General features: G+C 41.7%; 1 protein-coding gene across 1 annotated transcript in view; it reads right to left on the bottom strand.

The window, feature by feature from the left end:
* CERKL (CERK like autophagy regulator) overlaps positions 1-18,605 on the bottom strand; it is a 421,375-nt gene that overhangs the window by 279,854 nt on the left and 122,916 nt on the right. The window contains exon 5 of the mRNA XM_069225454.1: positions 11,073-11,215. Within this exon, the coding sequence (XP_069081555.1) occupies positions 11,073-11,215 (143 nt within the window). The remainder of the gene's footprint in view (positions 1-11,072; positions 11,216-18,605) is intronic.

Consider the following 18,605-nt stretch of genomic DNA (forward strand, 5'->3'; position numbering starts at 1 on the left):
AATGACGGTAAGAATAGTAACAGGTCAATAGTCACATGGGTTAATACGATAATCCCTTTTTTAAAACAGGCAGAAACCAGTCCTGACTCAAGCGTTGAGCTGAGAAAGTCCAGCAGAGATTCTGGCTAAATATTCAGCAGCTAGAATGTTATTTATATAAACGTCCTGCCTGCCTCTTTAATTGCCATTTTGCGTTCAGATGGTTCTCTCTTATGTTCGTGCATTTTGCTCGAATCATAATGAACTCTCTACAAGCGTTTGGCCGTTTCGTGTTTTGCTTTAATCTGTGCAAGGCATCAGTAAACCAAGGATACAGGTTTCATTTATTTTGATTAATTTATTTGAAATAGGAGCCTCGCATCTCTGCATGGACCTATATCGTTGACAGGATTGGATCCACTGGTGTGCCCAACTACACCCTGATACTTAATACCTGCGAGCACCCCGCCTCTCCTTCCAGGGTTAGAGCCTGATTCTGAACTGCGTGGCATGCAGGTGCAGGTAGAAACACCTCATGATAAAATGATTAAACACGCTCCTGGATTTTCCAAATAAGCACATGATTCCAGGGAAACATATTTTATTTATGAATTATATTGTCCACACCCCCTCCCCAAAGACATTTTTTTTTATAATGTTCATAACAAGAAATCAACTAACAACGTTCCACGACATGTAGTTCTAAATGAGGCGTTTCAACCAGAAAATCCACACTGTCTTCCGATAATAAATCTCTGGGAGTGGCATGATTACATTGAGACATTGCGAAGGCAATTGGTTGCATGACTGTACGTTACATAATTCATGCACAAATGTACATTTTCACGTTACACATATTTACCGCTATTTTCCAAGATTCACATAGTTTTTGGTCAAACGCTAAAACTCGGACTAGATTCCAGGTCCCAGGGCCCCGAGTTCTGCAACCCTGCAGAACTAGCAAAACAAGTTCTTGTTAGTAGACCGCCTCACCTTGCTGAACCAGAAACATACTTGCAAAACCAGTGCTTAATTTGTGCTTGTTGTTTCCTGTGCTGAGCACCGGCACTTATTTTGAGGGCCGGGGCTTAATCTTCTCCCTCAGGCATTTGCTGCGAGCAAAAGCCGCATGTGGGAAAGACGGAGGAAGGGTAAAGCGAAAACACGTCACAAAGGGAGAAAGTGAAAGCTGCAAGAGTGAGCTGAGGGGGCAGAGAGTGGCTTTATATGGATTGAAGAGGCCCGAGATGGCTTCAGGATTATGCTGCCTCAGTATTCCGTGTTCACACATTTAATTGCAGCAGCGGCGTGTTTAAAAGGAGGGCTTTGGGCACCGGTACCTTTTTATTTACAGATTAAGCTTTATGAACGGGTTATTTCTCGAACAATTATCTAAAATAAAGCCAGACAACCTTGCCTCAGTCCAGGCCCTCCTCAAGCAGCTTGGCCGAGATGGTATTCCCCATTCTCTCATTCTCAACAAATGACAGAAAGGGATCAGATTAAACGCAATACCAGCACCATTGCAGCAGGTCCCTGCAGCTATAATTGTAACTATTATAAAGTGTCACCAATTTCTCCACAGTGATCTCCACAATTTTTCTAAAGACTAACTTTACCTCTAGGACTGACCACACAGTTAGTTAATGGCGGCATTGTATGACACACTCAATTTGGGTAAAAACATCTACCCAGAACACAAATGGCCTGTCACCAAGCAAGTGGTAAATATGTTGTGGTAAATATGTATGAATTTGAGCCCCTCACTTTCATCTAGAGTTGGAAAACACGCAGATTTGAACCTAGTGGCATGATTCGCCCTTTCCTCAATTTGACGTCTGCTTCACCTAGGTCCTGTCAACGCACACGATGGTGCCGAGTGCACTGCCATGCTGCTATCTACAACACATCCAGAGATCACTGTGATTCTAAGCAACAGTCAATGTATCTACCCGGTTACTTCCCTTGTTCACAGAAAGCAGGAAACTGCAATTACAATCGCGAAAAACAAGCGTTGAAAAAAAGGCTACCCAAAACCAACAAACAAAGCATGCAACAGTAAAGCACTCTTTCACCGGTGCAGATTTTGGCAGTCTAGGGTTGCCACCTGGCAGGTTTTATACCCGCTTGACCGGTATTTTAATGTCCGTTCTGCTACAGAAATTAGAATAAGCACCTGGTATCCTCCCCCTTATCAGTTTATGCTGTAAACACTCTAAAACGTGGTCTACGCAGCCCTAATGACCCCTGCCTGATAATTAATGCAAACAAAGTCAGAAAAACCATGTTTAAATGAATACAGACGATTTCATAGTTCTACTTAAGAATCAGGTCTCGTGCTTTGCAGAATCTGATAACGGAAACAAAGGGCCAGTATTTTTTGGAGGAAAGGTGACAATCCTATTTGGTACCTAATAACAAACGGTTAGTATCATTAGCTAAATCAATGCTGCTCATGCTATTGGTTGCAAGAGGGTGAAATGCTGGGTGGACCCTCCAGGATTCAAAATTATGACCATCAATGCCTAATGGTGTAAAATAATCTGTGCCAGTGCCCACAGCTCTGCTCAGAAGACCAAGCTGAAGCTATTACACTTCATTGCACAACTACCGAGGCTGCACAGTCTTCAATCCACTTTATGCCTCTAAAATCCACCGCCAGATGCTCCCTGCTTTTTTATTTTCTTTATGCAGGTGTTAGAGAATGGGGATCTCGGTTAAATATTGGTTTATGAATTATGGCTTACCAATTCATCAGGGTAGAAACCCCCATGCCACAGACTGATAGTCCTTGGACGTGGATCAGATTAAACAGGAGCAGCACATCAATTAAATTATCATCAAAGTTTCAATTGATATTTTTTAGTCAATAATGTCCGTGGGGGTGACATCCAAAGCTTTATAAGTCTTTTATAATGGCTCAAATCTTTATTAAACTCTGGATAGAATATAATCAATATCAATCAATAGTTAATGAAGCATAATTATCAAGCAATAATTATGCAGTGCATTAAAGGCATTCAGTTAAGGAAATCTCTATTTTGAGTCTCAAGATGGAACTGGGAAGGATGAGAAAAATATGTCAGTCAGAAACAATGAAGAGCTCGAAATAGAAAGGTTAAAGCAAAAATCTTCAGATTCAAATCTCAAAATTCAATCAAAGCAGAACTTCCTAGAAAGAGAAGTTCATAAAACCCAGTAGAGTCTCCGAGCAGCACAGATTCAGCCAGAAAGATAAATGAGGGCAATGAGCATGCCCCCCGGAGGGTCTGGTAAAGTGTCTCAACAGGAGTGTCTGGAAAAGAATGACCCAGCCTACTCTAGGAACATAACATAGCATATCTCAACTTTTGCAACATGTTTCTTCTTGTTCCTTTTGTTAGCCAATCAGCAAGCAGCATCTTCATTGGAACAGGAACATTTCCTTGTCATCTCACAGCAAGAACAATAGTCCTCAGACAGCAATGTTTCAGTGAATCATGAAACATCGCTGTCTGTATTCGCTATACATTTCCATTAAGGTTCTCATCATTTACTGTGCTTATGAAAACTTTGGTTCATGATTAGGCTGTTACATCATTTTATTAAATGACAAGCTACCTATTGATTTCTTATACTAAGCCATTGTGTTCTTTGAAATATTGTACAGAGTTAAACTAAAACTTGTAATACATTATTGTATTCTTATGAAAATATGTCTATAGGAAAGTCAAAACTAACTTCTTTTGCATTAAGTAATTGGTTTCACAGCACGTCAGCTTGTCAGAAATTAACATTTCACATTCTTAACCTAGGTCAGCTTTGCAAGAAGAGGTTACTTCAGCTATTCAAGCCTGTATGTTTAAATGTGACCGCCTAGTACATTCTACTTGAATTAAAGATTGCATTTTTTTCTAAGGCCTACAAGTTGGTTATACATATCATTGCAATATAAAAACGTTTCTACGCAGGTTCCTGCTTTGTTCCCACACCCCCTTCATTTTACAGTTCTTTGGTATTTTTCTTCCTTATACTTTTGTCTTTATGTTTTTTTTCTTCTCATGCTCTCAAGAAATGTCTGATGTGGAAAAATAAGTGCTGGTCCACCAAAATGAGTACCGGCGACCCCCACCGGCTCTAATTAAGCCTGGTGACCACGGGATAAACACAGCTCCTTACAGAGGCGGTATTACTCCACTAGCCAATCAAATCCTTCTGGAAAAGGAAGGTTCTTCTTTGACAAGAATCATCTGTGGATACCTCCATCAGAATCGCAGAAACTGCTACTACAGTTGCTTCAAGACATCAGTCTGTACCTCAAGGATTACCTCATACATGACCACTTTTGTGATTTATTTACAAAACTGCAAATTTATATAGCACACACAGGATCCAAGGGTGGCAAAGTGCTTTACATTGTCGCAGGAATGTTACCAAAATTAGGGTACATAAGATGTTCTTCACAAACCCTAAAACAAATAAAGCATAATAAAAATAGATTATTTTTGCAGAGCAGCAAAGAGTGATGTTAATATGTATTTCTAGATCGGTAAGAGGCGTTTGGTTCTTCCTGAAAGTTTTCATTGAGGGGTTTATACATATCTCTGGGGGTATGGAGTTTTTACTTTGAGGTAAACATTTTGTGAGCATCATTTTTATATGGACCTTTACTTTGCAGGGCCTTCACAGGGGTGATGGTAGGGAGTGTGAGCAGGAAAAGGGGAGAGGTTTCATGTCCTTTGCCCCATGCTTATCTGGTCACAACATTTATGGTCTTGACTTTTGGACCAATTGCCTTTGCTGGTTACTGATGCTATGCATTAGTGGCAAACAGCATTTTTCTTTGCACCATCAATCAAAATAATGATAATAAAAGAAAGGTGTAGTGGCACAGCAGAGTCATTTCATAGGAGCATGCAGCATGATGACGTATGCATACAGATGCATCATCAAGCAAGCGTACACATCACACAACTCCACACATGGGTGGCCCACTATATTATGACACAGGTGCCATTTTTTTAATGTACTGATCTGAATATAAGTAAATAAACAATGATACTTCATTAATCTGAAAGCACTTTTTGTAAGGTGGTGGAGAAGGCAGTTATTTGCTGAATGTCGGTCCAAAACAATAAAAATTAAAAAATTAAAGAAAGAGGTCCACAGTGCAGGTCGTTGTGGAGCTGGTAGGGGGGAAGTAACTGGGAGTGGGCTGAGGAGGTAAAATAAAAATAAAGCTTGGTGGGGGCGAAGGGAAAAGTAGCACATGAGGAAGTGAGCAACACGGAGCACAAGGTAAGCTGGAAAACACATGCACTCTCAAGGATTTATTAACTAAAAAGAAAAAAGTAGTTTGTGAAAAGATTGAAGTGGAATACTAAAAGTCAGCCAATCAAAATGATGGTAAAGAGTCTATGCATCAGATGAGGGGTAAACTAAAGAAGACAAAGGCAAGCAAATGAGAGTGGCTACCAAAGGAGAACATGGATTTGGATTGCAGACGTAAGTCCACTGTAAGTTTTTGGTAAGCCCACAAAAGTCCTTTCGCAACCAGACACTGCAAGGCGAGACCTAAACAGCATTATGAGGCAGCAAGGAGGCCACAGTACCAGGTGACGCCAAACAATGGACCCGTCTTGTAAAGTTGCATGATTTTTCCAGAAAACATGACTTCCTTTAGAAGGAAGTACTTCTTGTATGAAAATCAGAATGAGCTTCACAAAGTTGTTGACCTGCGCCCCTTCTGGCAGGAGTAACTCGTCATTTTTAGTGGGTCAATACTTAGGCAACAAATCAAGTGATCCACAGTGGGGCTCCAAGCATCCAGTGCATTTCCATCTTTAGGCCGTCACTTTTTCTACTCCACCGTTTAAATCATGGTCCCTATGTGGTTGTGTGACGTGACAGCTATAGTTGTTCTTGTGCATAAAATGGCAGGACAAGAACTGGTAGGTGTGAACTGAATCGTCTTTCACTGTGACATGGGCATAGGCATTTGGAGCCAGAAGGAGTTGAAGAAGACAATGGGGCTGCAACATTTTTTTAAGGTGACAGTTTGCAGTTGTGCAAGTATGTGTGAATACGTATATGTGAATAACAGCTTATATAGCTTTTCATAGTGATTTCATAATGATTTTTTGTCATTTCTAAGTCCTATAAATAGTTTGCTACTAAAACAAAATCTAGCTGTACTCACTTCATCACCCTTGGAAGGATGTCAGGCAGACCACTGGCGTAACAACAGACCCCGCAGTGCAGGGGGCCGGAGCTTCAGGGGTGCCCTCGGCACAGTAAACTGAGCACAGGTGCCGGGCCCCTGAGTCAAAGCTCCTGATTGGGTCAAGGTGGTGGGGGGCCTCAATGTACTTTGCAGAGGGGGGGGAGCTCAAGTTTTACTACACCACTGGCTGAGTCAGGTCAAAAGCATATACAGTTGGTGTCGAGGACGCCAGCAGTAATTGCTTCATTTGCTTAGTTATCTATATCATACAGTAGGCAAATGTGAAAGGGAGCAATGGACGCTATGGAGCAGAAGCTTTGGAATGTGCATGACTAGAGAGCCACTCTGCAGAATCCATCTTATTTTAGGATATTTTTTAGTATTTTAGACCACTAGTGCGAGATAGAAGCATCATGTCACAAGGATCTTAGGGCCAGATGTAGGAAGCCTTCTGCGCCTCGCAAACGGCGAAAAACGCAGTTTGCGAGGCGCAAAAGGCCAAACGCGATGCAGAATCACATTTTGCGAGTCGGTACCGACTCGCAAAATGTGATTCCGACTCGCAAATAGGAAGGGGTGTTCCCTTCCTATTTGCGACTGCTAACCCCCATGGACCACTGCCTACTCTGAAAAAACCGAAACTAAATGGTTTCGGTATTTTTTCTTTTTGCAGCTCGTTTTCCTTTAAGGAAAACGGGCTGCAAAAAGAAAAAAAAAACTGCTTTATTTAAAAGCAGTCACAGACATGGTGGTCTGCTGTCTCCAGCAGGCCACCATCCCTGTGAGTGCCTAGACTCGCTATGGGGTCGCAAACTGCGACCTACCTAATTAATATTAATGAGGTGGGTCTTTGCGACCCCATAGCGAGTCGCAGAAGGTGTCTGAGACACCTTCCTGCATCTCGGATTGCGAGTTGCAATTTGCGCGTCGCTATGACTCGCAAATTGCAAGTCGCAATTTGTAACTTACCTACATCTGGCCCTTAGACCCGTGTTGCCTTTAGAGCTGGTTTATAGTTGTTTATAATCTGTTTTTGCTTTACTTATTTTAGCATCGCTATGTTCTTATTTTTTCCTCAATTTGATAACTGCCTCAGTATGTGGGCACTGCACTCAGACTCAGTTGCCCACATTCACCTTGCTTACCTTACGACGCTCTTGGTTGACTCCTTCTGCGTGCTCATCATGATGTTCACTCTCCCTCCACCTCAACAATTCGTAACTCTATTTGTTCTTATCAGAGATTATGCTCCATATATGGATTCCGCTTTGAACATAAATCCTTGCATTAGTTAGTTTGATGAATCCTTGCCTACTAGAGTTCCTATTGTTTCAGTGCATCTTCATGTCTTGGGCTCCACCATTACCGACAGAGCACGTAAAGTGATTGTCAGATTGATTTATGAGCCTTTCCTAGTCTCCTTTCCCTGTTACCGGCGCTACCCTCTGACTGGTTCTTCCTGCGACAATGGGGGGGAATAGTATGGCCCTATATAAGGGACCTGATTAAATTAGTCCATTCTGCAACTGAGGTATGCTTAGACCTGTCTGCTGCTTCCATGGCTCTGTCACTGACATGCATTTCAGCCTTCATGAGTTGTGTTGATGTACAATTGAATATCTTAATACAAGGACTTCTGCACTATTTATCCAACAAACCTAAAGCAACTGCTATTGAGTTAAATCATCAAACATCAGAGCCTTAACACCATCTTTCTGAGCCATCAGTTCCATAGTTATTATTTTAGATAACAGTAATGTGTCTAGGGGCCGCATTCATTAGGTTTAATTCTCTTGTCTTGTATTCTATAAGGTGGACAGTAAGGGGGCTGCAAAGAAAGAGGACTATACAATTCAAGCAGGACAAAGGAGAGAAGTCAACCACAACCAGCATCAGAAGACCAGCACCTGAGCAACAGAAGCGAACCAATGCATCAGGGGTCAGATGTACAAAACTGGTCACAAAAGTGGTTACAAATTGCACACTGATTTTTTGTGACCACTCTTTAATTATGTGGTGGGACCCACATAGTAATAGGTGGCACCTCAAAATATCAGGTCTCATCCAAAATATCGTCACATGGGGGTCACAGAAAAAATTGCCTAATAGATATTAATGAGGCAATCACTATTTGAAACTAATTCTACTGGCTAGTAGCACAGGGAAGGTGGCCTTAAAGGAACAGCAGACCACCATCCCTGTGTCCCCACCTCCAAACAGCAAACTAGTTTTTTAAAAGAAATAGCACTTGCTCCTTAAAGGAACCAGTGCTGATCTTAAAGAAGAAAAGAATGACCCATTTGGGAACACATTCGGGAGGCAGGCAATGGTCCCGTGCTGACTTCATGACACGGCTCTGAAAGGAGAAGCTGTCCAACAGGGACACCTTCCTCTTTGCGAATCGGTTACCACCTCCAGAAGTAAGTAACCTTTCAGTGGGTTACAATCGCAATTGTGGTCCCACAACATCGACACAAGCCATTACAATTCACAATTACGAGGTGATACCACATTCAACCCCTTTCTAATTGCAATTTGGAATGGGTTGATAAACCTATTTTGTGATTCGGATTTCGTACATATGAAAAAGTGATTTTAACGGTCGCATATCCTCTGCTTTTGCAAATCGCAAGACTTGTGACTGCAACATGGCTTTGTACATCTGGGCCCAGAATAAATCAGTTTTGGAACTGAAGTGTCTCTACAGATGCTAACAGAGTTTGGGAATATGTCTCGGCTATTAGCTAGCCTCTCTAAATGCGAGAGTGATAAAACTTATTTTAGCTATTTAGATGACTCTATGAACTAAGCAAAAAAGTCCCCCTTTTAAAATCACTGGTGCAGGCTGTGCCTCTGGTTTTCTCTTGTTTAAACTTGAATCCAAGTTTCTAAACTATTATTATTGGATTCATATATTTTTAACTTACTTTTTGTCATGTTCAAGCGTGCATTCTCTTTGAGAAAGGCAAGGGGTTAATATTATTATCTCAGAAACAGGAATACAGAAGAATTCAATATTTTAATTTGAATGACAAATAAGGAGAAATAGTGGACAGGAGAAAAAGAGAGAGGGAGAGAGAGAAAGGGTGAGAGGAAGAGAAAAATGAGTACCCAGAAGGAGAGTGGGTTGAGAAGGAGAGTTATCTATTTAAGCTTACTTTTGCGTTTCTAGTTATATTTTTATACAGTCTTGTCACGTGCTTTGCCTTATTTCTGCTTTTGAGCATGCATTTATTCCTGTTCTTACATTTATTTATTTATATTTTGCAATGCGTTATTTTGTTTATTTCAATTACAAATATTTACGGTATGGTGATATTTCATGTACATTGATAGGGAATTAATGATCAGTATGTTATATATTCCTAATAATGATACTTCGAGAAAAACACAGTAGTCTTAGACAATTCCGAGACCAAATTCACATATTTCTATTCACACTTTACATCACAAATCACGAGGCTTTTTTTCTGATAATAATGTTGAGAAAGTATCTGAGCTTCAGCATTACAAAAAGAACACATATCCCATTCCAAGATTCTGTGTCAAGTCGTGTACAGGCACTTGCTGACACTAGTTATCCGCTTCTCGAAAATACATTGATATATCGAACTAAGACTGGCCTTGCTCCTCTGAGCGGGCTGGGAAAACATTGAATTATGAGCGGATGTGAATGGTGTGGATCATTTTAGGAGCTTCTCAGTTCCGCATGATTTTGGTGCTAATGTAGACATTGGCTAGGGCTATAAAAGAAGGGATTGCAACACATATTTCACCGAAGATTTTCTTGGCTTTAGATTACTTACCATAGTGTTTATATCTGTGATCACTCTTATTCATGTACCCTGCACTAGAAAAGGGCTTAAACATAATAAAGCCTTTTTAAATAAAAGTGTAGATTTCTTGTGTGTGTGTATCTTTCATGGAACAAGTGTTTCCACAACCCACATCAAAATAAATGTATTTGTTGGTTTCTCTGGCAGGACTGAGCTACCAAATGCGCATTGTCTCCAGTTAAATGATGAGTGATACACATGCCTGTTCGTCTTTCTCACTCAAATGGTAAGTTTGTTCTAACCTGTACTTACCTAAGAGCTAAGAAAATCTACTGGGCCATGTTTACAGGCAGACCTCATGGAAAACATGGATACTTGATCCGTTTAAACATCAAGATTGATATTTGGTGTACTCTGCCCTTCTCACAGCGGTAGATTGAACCGTTTCTCGGCTGAAAAGCCTTGACAAAGACCCATAGTGAAAGTGTTTGATTCCGAATATAGATGACCAGGGAGAATTTGTTTCTGTGCAGGACAGTTAATGTTTTCACACTTATTTACTAACCAATCCGATGACATTATTTGGTATTGTTCACCAATGAAGCATTGATATTGTCATTGCAAGTAAAAGTAAATAAACTCATACCAATGATAGCTACATTTAAGGTATACTTGGCCTGTGATTGTGGCATTAACCTCGGTTTACTGGCAGAAATAGATTATTTATTCGCAACCTTAAAAAACATTTAATGAAAACATATTAGCCAAACAAGTGTAGTTTAGCAAGCAAAAGCCAAGCAACAGGCATACCAAAGGCTTGCTTTCTCTTTATGTAAATGGTATCTATATGCGAAATGCTATTTTGTCTTGTTCTATTTTGGGCCACAAAAGGTTTATTCTAATAGGTGATCAGTTCCGGTCACGGGTCACAGACTTTTATAAAAACTAAGTAATGGTATTTGAAAATGCTTCTGTTTTGAATACATTTTGTGAACCAGACTAATGACTATATCAACTGTTGAAATAGTTTCTAGCAGGCAGTACTACAGGGCAGTAAGTGCAAGGAAGAATTGGTCCGCTGCATGGCCATACAAACCAGGATATGTTCTTCTCACCTGCTGGGATTATGCCAAGAGGAAGTGACGCTTTGACAGGATTGAAAACAGAACCAGTACTCCCCCTGGCGTCCAACTGGGCTCTGAGAAGTAGACCATGGGCCACCTCGTTGGTAAATCCATCCCCACCAACACAAACCACTCTGTAACAAAACAAATTTTTGATCTTAATTTTTAGATCTCGCCACATTTATACTGTTTCAACTAAATACTACCCCTTATATAGACAGTGAAAATGGATTAACTGCACAATATTAGACATCCGCTGGCAACTAGGGGATGGCATGAGTACCCATTGGCTACCCAGCTACCTTCCCCCTTGTGTCTTTCAATAAATTATTTACCATCCTGTCTCTTTTTGCCCCACTCCTCAATTCAGAGACAGGCTTTCATTGCCGATGGAAATTTCACTGGAGAAAACCTATTTTGAATCAGCCAAGCAGCAAACCTGGTTTTCACATCCTATTGGCAAGTCTTTATTAGCTTCCGCCATGTTTTTACTCAAACCTTAACTTTTTTAATTTTTTTATAAAAGATCCTCTGGCTGCATTTGTGTCCTTTTTCTTACACAATATCAGTCACAACAATGTTCAAAATGGGAACTATGGGTTATTCCTTTCTTTAGGTGGTTTGAGAGCCACTCCTTTAGATGGGCGGATTTACCAATAATACATGTATACCGTACTAAGTCAATCTTCGTGTCCAAACCCAGCACACAATAATAGCATATCCACAACTATTCAGAAAATATTTCAAGACTGTACAATATAAAACAATATTAAGTACATTAAAAGTCGAAATCCTCAACATCATACATACATGCACATAATCAACTCCCCTTATGTCATATCTGCATTGACCATATTTCACAAAATAGCACAACCACAAACATACATCCATCAACATAACATCATATATGGCCGCACAAACATAATTACTTGTACATACAAATACCAGTATATGAATACACATCTGCTATCAAATGACCACATTCATTAGGCCACACTCAGTGACGCACATCAATATAAGTACAATCAGAGGGTCACTATTAAAAAAAAATAATAATAATTATAATCAGGCGATTTGTCGAGTGTGGGTGTTTCATTAACACCCTTTAAGCGCAGCCTCACTTAAAAAACAATGTTCTCAAACACTACTAGATATCTTACCAAAAAAGCTGCTTGCGGTGGGCGTTTAATATAACTTCCCCCCCACACACACACACACACACACCCAGAAAGGAGGGCATTTGAGCCTTGTACATGCATGTATCCCAAGGACGTACCTAATAAGTGCTACCCCATCACGTTGCCCAAGTATTTAGCGGTGGGGTGATGTGACTCCTCTCCACATCTGTTTGCCAATGGAATCAGGGACTTTGACAAAAAACAATGGAGGACATGCCAGCTTGGAATCTGTCTTGAATCCTGTTCACAACTGTGAACTGAGTGGGCAGAGGGGCCAAAGAGAAGCAGGTCAGAGTGCCCTGTTCCTAACTGTGAATAGCAGAGAGGAGCATGTCACCTTGCACCTAAATCCTACCTTTTGCTTACAACTGGGAAAAGGGTGCCAGAGTGGGTGAAGGCTGCCCACTCCCTTTTGACCTGGAGAAGTGTGTAGTTCAGCTGTCACCCAGAATTCCAATCATAAAAGGTGAGTGAAAAATGCAATCTGCCCAAAGATGCCACCATATTGTTTACGATTGTTCTCTACAGCTTAACTATAATCACCCTCAAGAACTAAAACCTAATTATCTCAAAGAGTCCCAATTTGAATATTTTGTGTCTTTTCTGAAATGCAGCTTACTATATGAAAGCCGTAACACCCAAAAATACTCACCAAAAACAAAAAATAAGATTTGTATAAATTCTTAATATGAATAGTAGAAGTGAATCTCCACTTGAAAATTAGATGCACAATTGAGGTAAGACTCAAACCCTTGACCTTATTTCCTTCTCATGCTAATAAAATACTGTTGCTATACAGGAACGTACCTATTTTTTTCCTTTGAAACTGCACATATGATCTTCACATTCACACAATAAACCACAAAATCAAGACCATAAATTAAACATTCCCAAAGGAATTAACAAAGGTTTGGGTATTAAGTTCAATATGAAACCTTCAATATTAAAATATAAAAACATTCTAAGACTACATGCTGATCACAAAATTTATTTTCATGAGAACTCAAACCCTAAACCTCAGAATTAAATATTTTCACACAATGCCCCCGCACAATTCTCCCCAGTGCTGCCAACGCATAATGAATGTCACCCAATTATTGCTATTCGCCAATTTTAAACCAATTAATCATCCCAGTATAGGGTGTGTTATTATATTAACATACAACTCTTCAAACAATATAATGATAATTATAATGTATCTAATAAGCCCATCTTGTATATTCTTAAACTTCTCTTCTCATGCAACCTGCAAACAGTTTTGAGTAAGAGGGAGCAAACTTAGAACCCATAGCTGTACCATATTGAAATAATCTTCTCTGGTACATAAAAAAATTATTTGTAATAACCTACTCAGTTAGGGCTAAAATCATGTCAGAATGCATCAAAAAACTGACCAGCTTCATATGAAGAAAAAAATCTAAGTGCCTCTAGACCTTTTGAATGTTTAATGGACGTGACAAGAAGCTAGTCATTTTCCGATGGGATTACACATATATATATATATTTTTTTTTAATCCTTTGCTAGACCTGGCATCCTTGGCCCGGTTTCCCACAACTTTTTGCCTTCATGCCTCCTGTTTTTTTATGACTTTGTTTCTGCTGGTCATAGTACTCTGCACACTTTACTACTGCTAACTATTCCTAAAGTGCTTCTGCTCTCTGGTCATAATATGGCAACATTGGCTTCTACCCAATTGGTATTTTTAATTTACTTATACGTCCCTAATAAAGTGCACTACATGCGCCCAGCACCTCTAAATTAAATGCTACTAGGGGGGTCTGCAGGACTGATTGTGCCACCCACATAAGTAGAACTTTAAGCAAGTCTCAGGCCTGCCATTACAGAGCATGTGTGTGCAGTTTTAAACTGCCATAGCAACCTGGCAAAATAAACCTTTTGCCAGGCCCTAACCCTCCTTTTTAATACATACAGGTCACCCCTAAGGTAGGCCCTAGATAGCCCCAATGACAGGGTGCAGTATACTTAAAAGGTTGGACATGTACTTTTACGTTTTTCATGTCCTGGTAATAAAAATCTCTTAAATTATTCTTTAGGGTCGAGCCTGCTACTTCCGATGTTTGCTGTGGAGCACGGACGAAACACAGATTGATTCAAATTATTCTGCGTCCGTCTGCTGCTCCCATCATGATTCAGGTACATTTTCTTCCCCTCTCCCTCATATCCCTTTTTAGGCTTATTTTTTAATTGGGGTGCTTCAAAGGAGCACCAGTTACATTACTCAAGTTCACTTTCTTCTTTTTTAAGGCAGGGGAGATTAAGTGATTTGCATAAAATCACAGGATGTTAGGGTGACGCCAAGACTCAAACCAGGGTCCATAGTTCGGCAGTTGCAAGCTTTGCCTGGTAGCGTCACATTCTTCTTCCCCCTCCCACCCACTAATTCTTCTGAGGTAAATAAAATGAGTACTTTCCAAGTACTACAAAAAATGTACTAGGAATTACACTGTGAAAGCAAACCATTCTGTGTAACAAAGCACTCTAATACCTTCAGGTCCAGTTTGAGCTATATAAAACTTCAGCAATAAATAAAACTGTAAAAAAAAAAAAACGAACAGTTCAGCTACTAATCCACTTTCTTCGTTTGCTTTGAACTCACCAGGGTGTCGCATCATTGCTACTTTTTGGCAGCTAGAAATGCTAAAAGGGCATGGATGAGCATGTTTCACTTAGATATGTGGCCTGGACTGGAAGGCACTAGGGTGCGCAAGGTTGCCAATTATGCATGAGCAGCCTTCCTTCTTTAGATTCTGATACTTATCCTATATTTATTATGAGAGACAAGGACTGCTAGTGTCAGATACAAATTAAAACCTGGGCTGGTTTTGCTACTCAAGTATATATTCTGGAAAGCTTGAGATCTCTGATAACACATACGTTGTGCACAGCCTGGGTTGTCAGATCAGTTTATGTCAGTGGGGACTTGGTATTCCAATCCAGGGGTTTGGTTTCCTTTTACAAATCACCAAATTGTGAGCTTAACTGATTCAATTACAGTGAGACTACAACTCCCAGAATGCACAAGTTAATTAAATGAAATCACAAGCCTGAAAAACAGGAATCATTAATGACTCAGAGTTAGCTGGCGCTACAACACAGCCTGCAACTACAAATGCATTTTCATAGCATTTTCCTAGCATTGTGCACGGCCTGAAAAAGCGCAGTTGTGCTTTCATTGTACGAGTGAAAGCTTATTAAAATGGACATGACATGAGCCCTGTTTTTGTAGTTGTTTATAGCAAAAAATTGACTTAAATGTATTGGAGCGCTTTACATGAGCACCAGTTAAATTACATGAGATCATATGCATTGTTTATTGGCAAAGAAGATTAAGTGATTTGCCCAGAATCACAGGATGTTGAGCCAATGCAGAGACTGGAACCTGGTTGCCTAGTTCCAAAGTCAGCAGCTCTGGCTGTTACGCCACAACCTCTTACCCTTCTCTTTTCCACTTGGGAAACAAAATTCCAACCGCATAAACTTCCTTACCCAGTGGCATGAGTAGTACATAAGGGCACCTCAGCTGTAAATAAACTATGTTTCAGATTCTAGGAAAAGTTAGACATACTTAAGGGACAACATTAAAGCACACATGGGGTGACCAGATGGCTGCATGTCACCAGCACATCCTATATCCAACCCCAAGGCGTCCCTTTATGAGCTGTGACCAGCTGGCTTGTCGAGACTGGTTACATCGAAGACCACATCTCCCAGAATGTAGTAAGTGGTTGGACATATGCCAATGGACTAGAACAATGAAGTCTCGGCATTCAAATACTTTATATGTCAAAATCAGGGTGTGCTCTGGCTGTCTCTCAGCATTGATATACCAGAAATAGCAGATGTTTCATGCCGAACCCTGGCCCACTTTGTTCCTTCTTCAATTGGGCAAATCATTCTGCCCATACCAGCATTCTAATCTAATCCCCTCTTCCTTCCACTTTTGCCTAAATCTAGGTCCACCCCAGGAACCTGGAAATAATGTCTCTGCCTTCTCCATTTATGGCTAGGTCTCATCCACATCCTTCTTCCAGGGGGGTGTTTGTTGTTGCCCTCTGCCTCAAATTCTCATTTCCTATTTATTCCTGCCCACCCTGCTTGTCCTCTTTTAATCATATGTGCCTTTTTTCTTCCTTCCCTCCCCTCTCAACAATTCTATCTCCCCTCGCCCCCCTCCACTTCCAAAGCCCCCTCTCTGTGCTTCCACCCCCCCTCCAATACCACAGCGTGCCATAACCAATCAAGCAGGCCTCATTTACTTGGCTAATATTTGTGTTACAGTCAGCTACTAGGATTTTACTTTTGAAAAGTAAGGGTAATGCACTTAGAGTGAATATTTCAGACATAAAATTAAGATGGATGGGATGCTCCCATGATTTAGCAATTTTACAGGATTCGTTTTTAGATTGTTTTTATTTTGTGTCAATAAATAATTCCGCAGTGATCTGAAGACTATGGTTATATTGAACAAATGGTTGGAAGCTGCTCGTTGCTAGGTGGAAACCCAGAGTGGTTGGTCACCAAGGACATCATGCTTCCCAACCCAGTGGGTTTAGATTTACAATCCATTGTGTTTTGAGAGTATAGTCGAACGGAGTTGTGGTAAATACAATTAATCTAAAGAATACGAAAAGACAATTCATAAAAGAGCATAGCTATCAAGTTACAAATGTACTTATTTGATATAAAGATTTCCTGAAGTGTTAGCCCTTCCTGCAGGATTCAGAGTGTGGTATCAGCAGTCCCGTGCTCCTCTGACCTCCGGGTCAGCGTCAGCGCATCTCCACCTGCTGCTGCCCCTGCCTTTAGCGAACTGAGCACCTGCTTGACTCTCAGTTCGAGGCCCACTTCCACCCACAGGCTAACACCTGCGCCTCATCCCTGGTGGCCTAGTGGCCATCTGCAAGTATCTTCTGTCTTTCTTTACTCTTGCCTTTTACTTCTGCCTTTACTTCTGTCCTTTTCTCTTTATTCTGTCTGTCATTCCTTTTTTCTCCCCTTGTCTCTTCCCTGCATTATAACCCTGCGGCCGCGCCTCCTCCCCAGCAAAGCACTTTTCCCACCCTCCCGCATCCCACCTGACCGGACCTCCCTCCCCTTCTTAATGGCACCCGCTGCACAGTGACATGGCGACTCCTCTGACCTCCTGGTCAGCGTCTGTTGCCACCCGTGCAGCTCCACCTGTTGCTGCTGCTTCCCCTGCCTTGAGCGAACTGAGAGCCTGCTTGACTCTCAGTTTGAGGCCCACCTCCACCATCAGGCTCCCATCTGTGCCTCATCCTTGGGGGCCTAGTGGCCACCGGCAAGCTGTCTTTCACTTCTGCCTTTACTTCTGTCCTTTACCCTTTATTCTCTGTCTGTCTGTTATTTCTTTTTTCCCCCATGTCTATTTCCCATGTAATACCCTATGCTGCTGTGGCCCCACCCCTCCCCGCGAAGCCTTTTCCCGCCCTCCCGCCTCCCAGCTGACCAGACACCTCTCCTCCCTCCCCTTCTTAATAGGGGCTGCTGAGCAGTGAGATGGCGACTCATGTGACCTCCTGGTCAGCGTCTGATGCCCCCCGTGCAGCTCCACCTGTTGCTGCTGCTGCGTTTGCCTTGAGCAAACTCAGAGCCTGCTTGACTCTCAGTTCGAGGTCCACCTCCAACTGCAGGCTCCCACCTGCGCCTCATCCCTGGCAGCTTAGTGGCCATCTACAAGTAAGTATCTTCTATAACTCTTTACTCCTACTTTTTACTTCTGCTTTTACTTCTGTCCTTTACTCTTTATTCTCGGTCTGTCTGTTATTCCTTTTTCTCCCCTTGTTTCTTTCCCGCTTTATACCCCATGCCGGTGCTGCCCCTGCAGCCCCCTATCCGCAAAGCACTTTTCCCATTTTCCTGCCTCCCAGCTGACCGGACCCCCCCACCTTCCTCCCCTTCATAATGGTGCCTGATGCGCGGCCACGCAACTGGCATACCAAGGCTGCGCCAATAGGAAACACGTCTGCGCCCATCCGTGCCTAGACCACGCCAGCGCCATGGACCCTGGTTCTCACCCCATTCGCCGGTACGATGCCAGCACTTTATGCACCCTCAACCCAGGAAGATCCTGGCATTGCCATAGTCTACAAAAACAACCTCTGCCTGACAACCAGCAATGAGTCGCAGTCTCAGTCAACGTACGAGCACCTACACTTCCAGATTCAGACCAACCCAGATGCCTCCCTCCATGGCACCCTCATCTACAGGTCCCTCGGACCCCGACCCCAGTTCTGCGAAGACATTGCTGACCTCGTCGCCCCCCCAATCGCTCCCCTCCTCTGACTATATCCTACTCGGCGACCC

This window comes from Pleurodeles waltl, chromosome 3_1 (genome assembly GCF_031143425.1).
Source record: "Pleurodeles waltl isolate 20211129_DDA chromosome 3_1, aPleWal1.hap1.20221129, whole genome shotgun sequence".
Lineage (NCBI taxonomy): Eukaryota > Metazoa > Chordata > Amphibia > Caudata > Salamandridae > Pleurodeles > Pleurodeles waltl.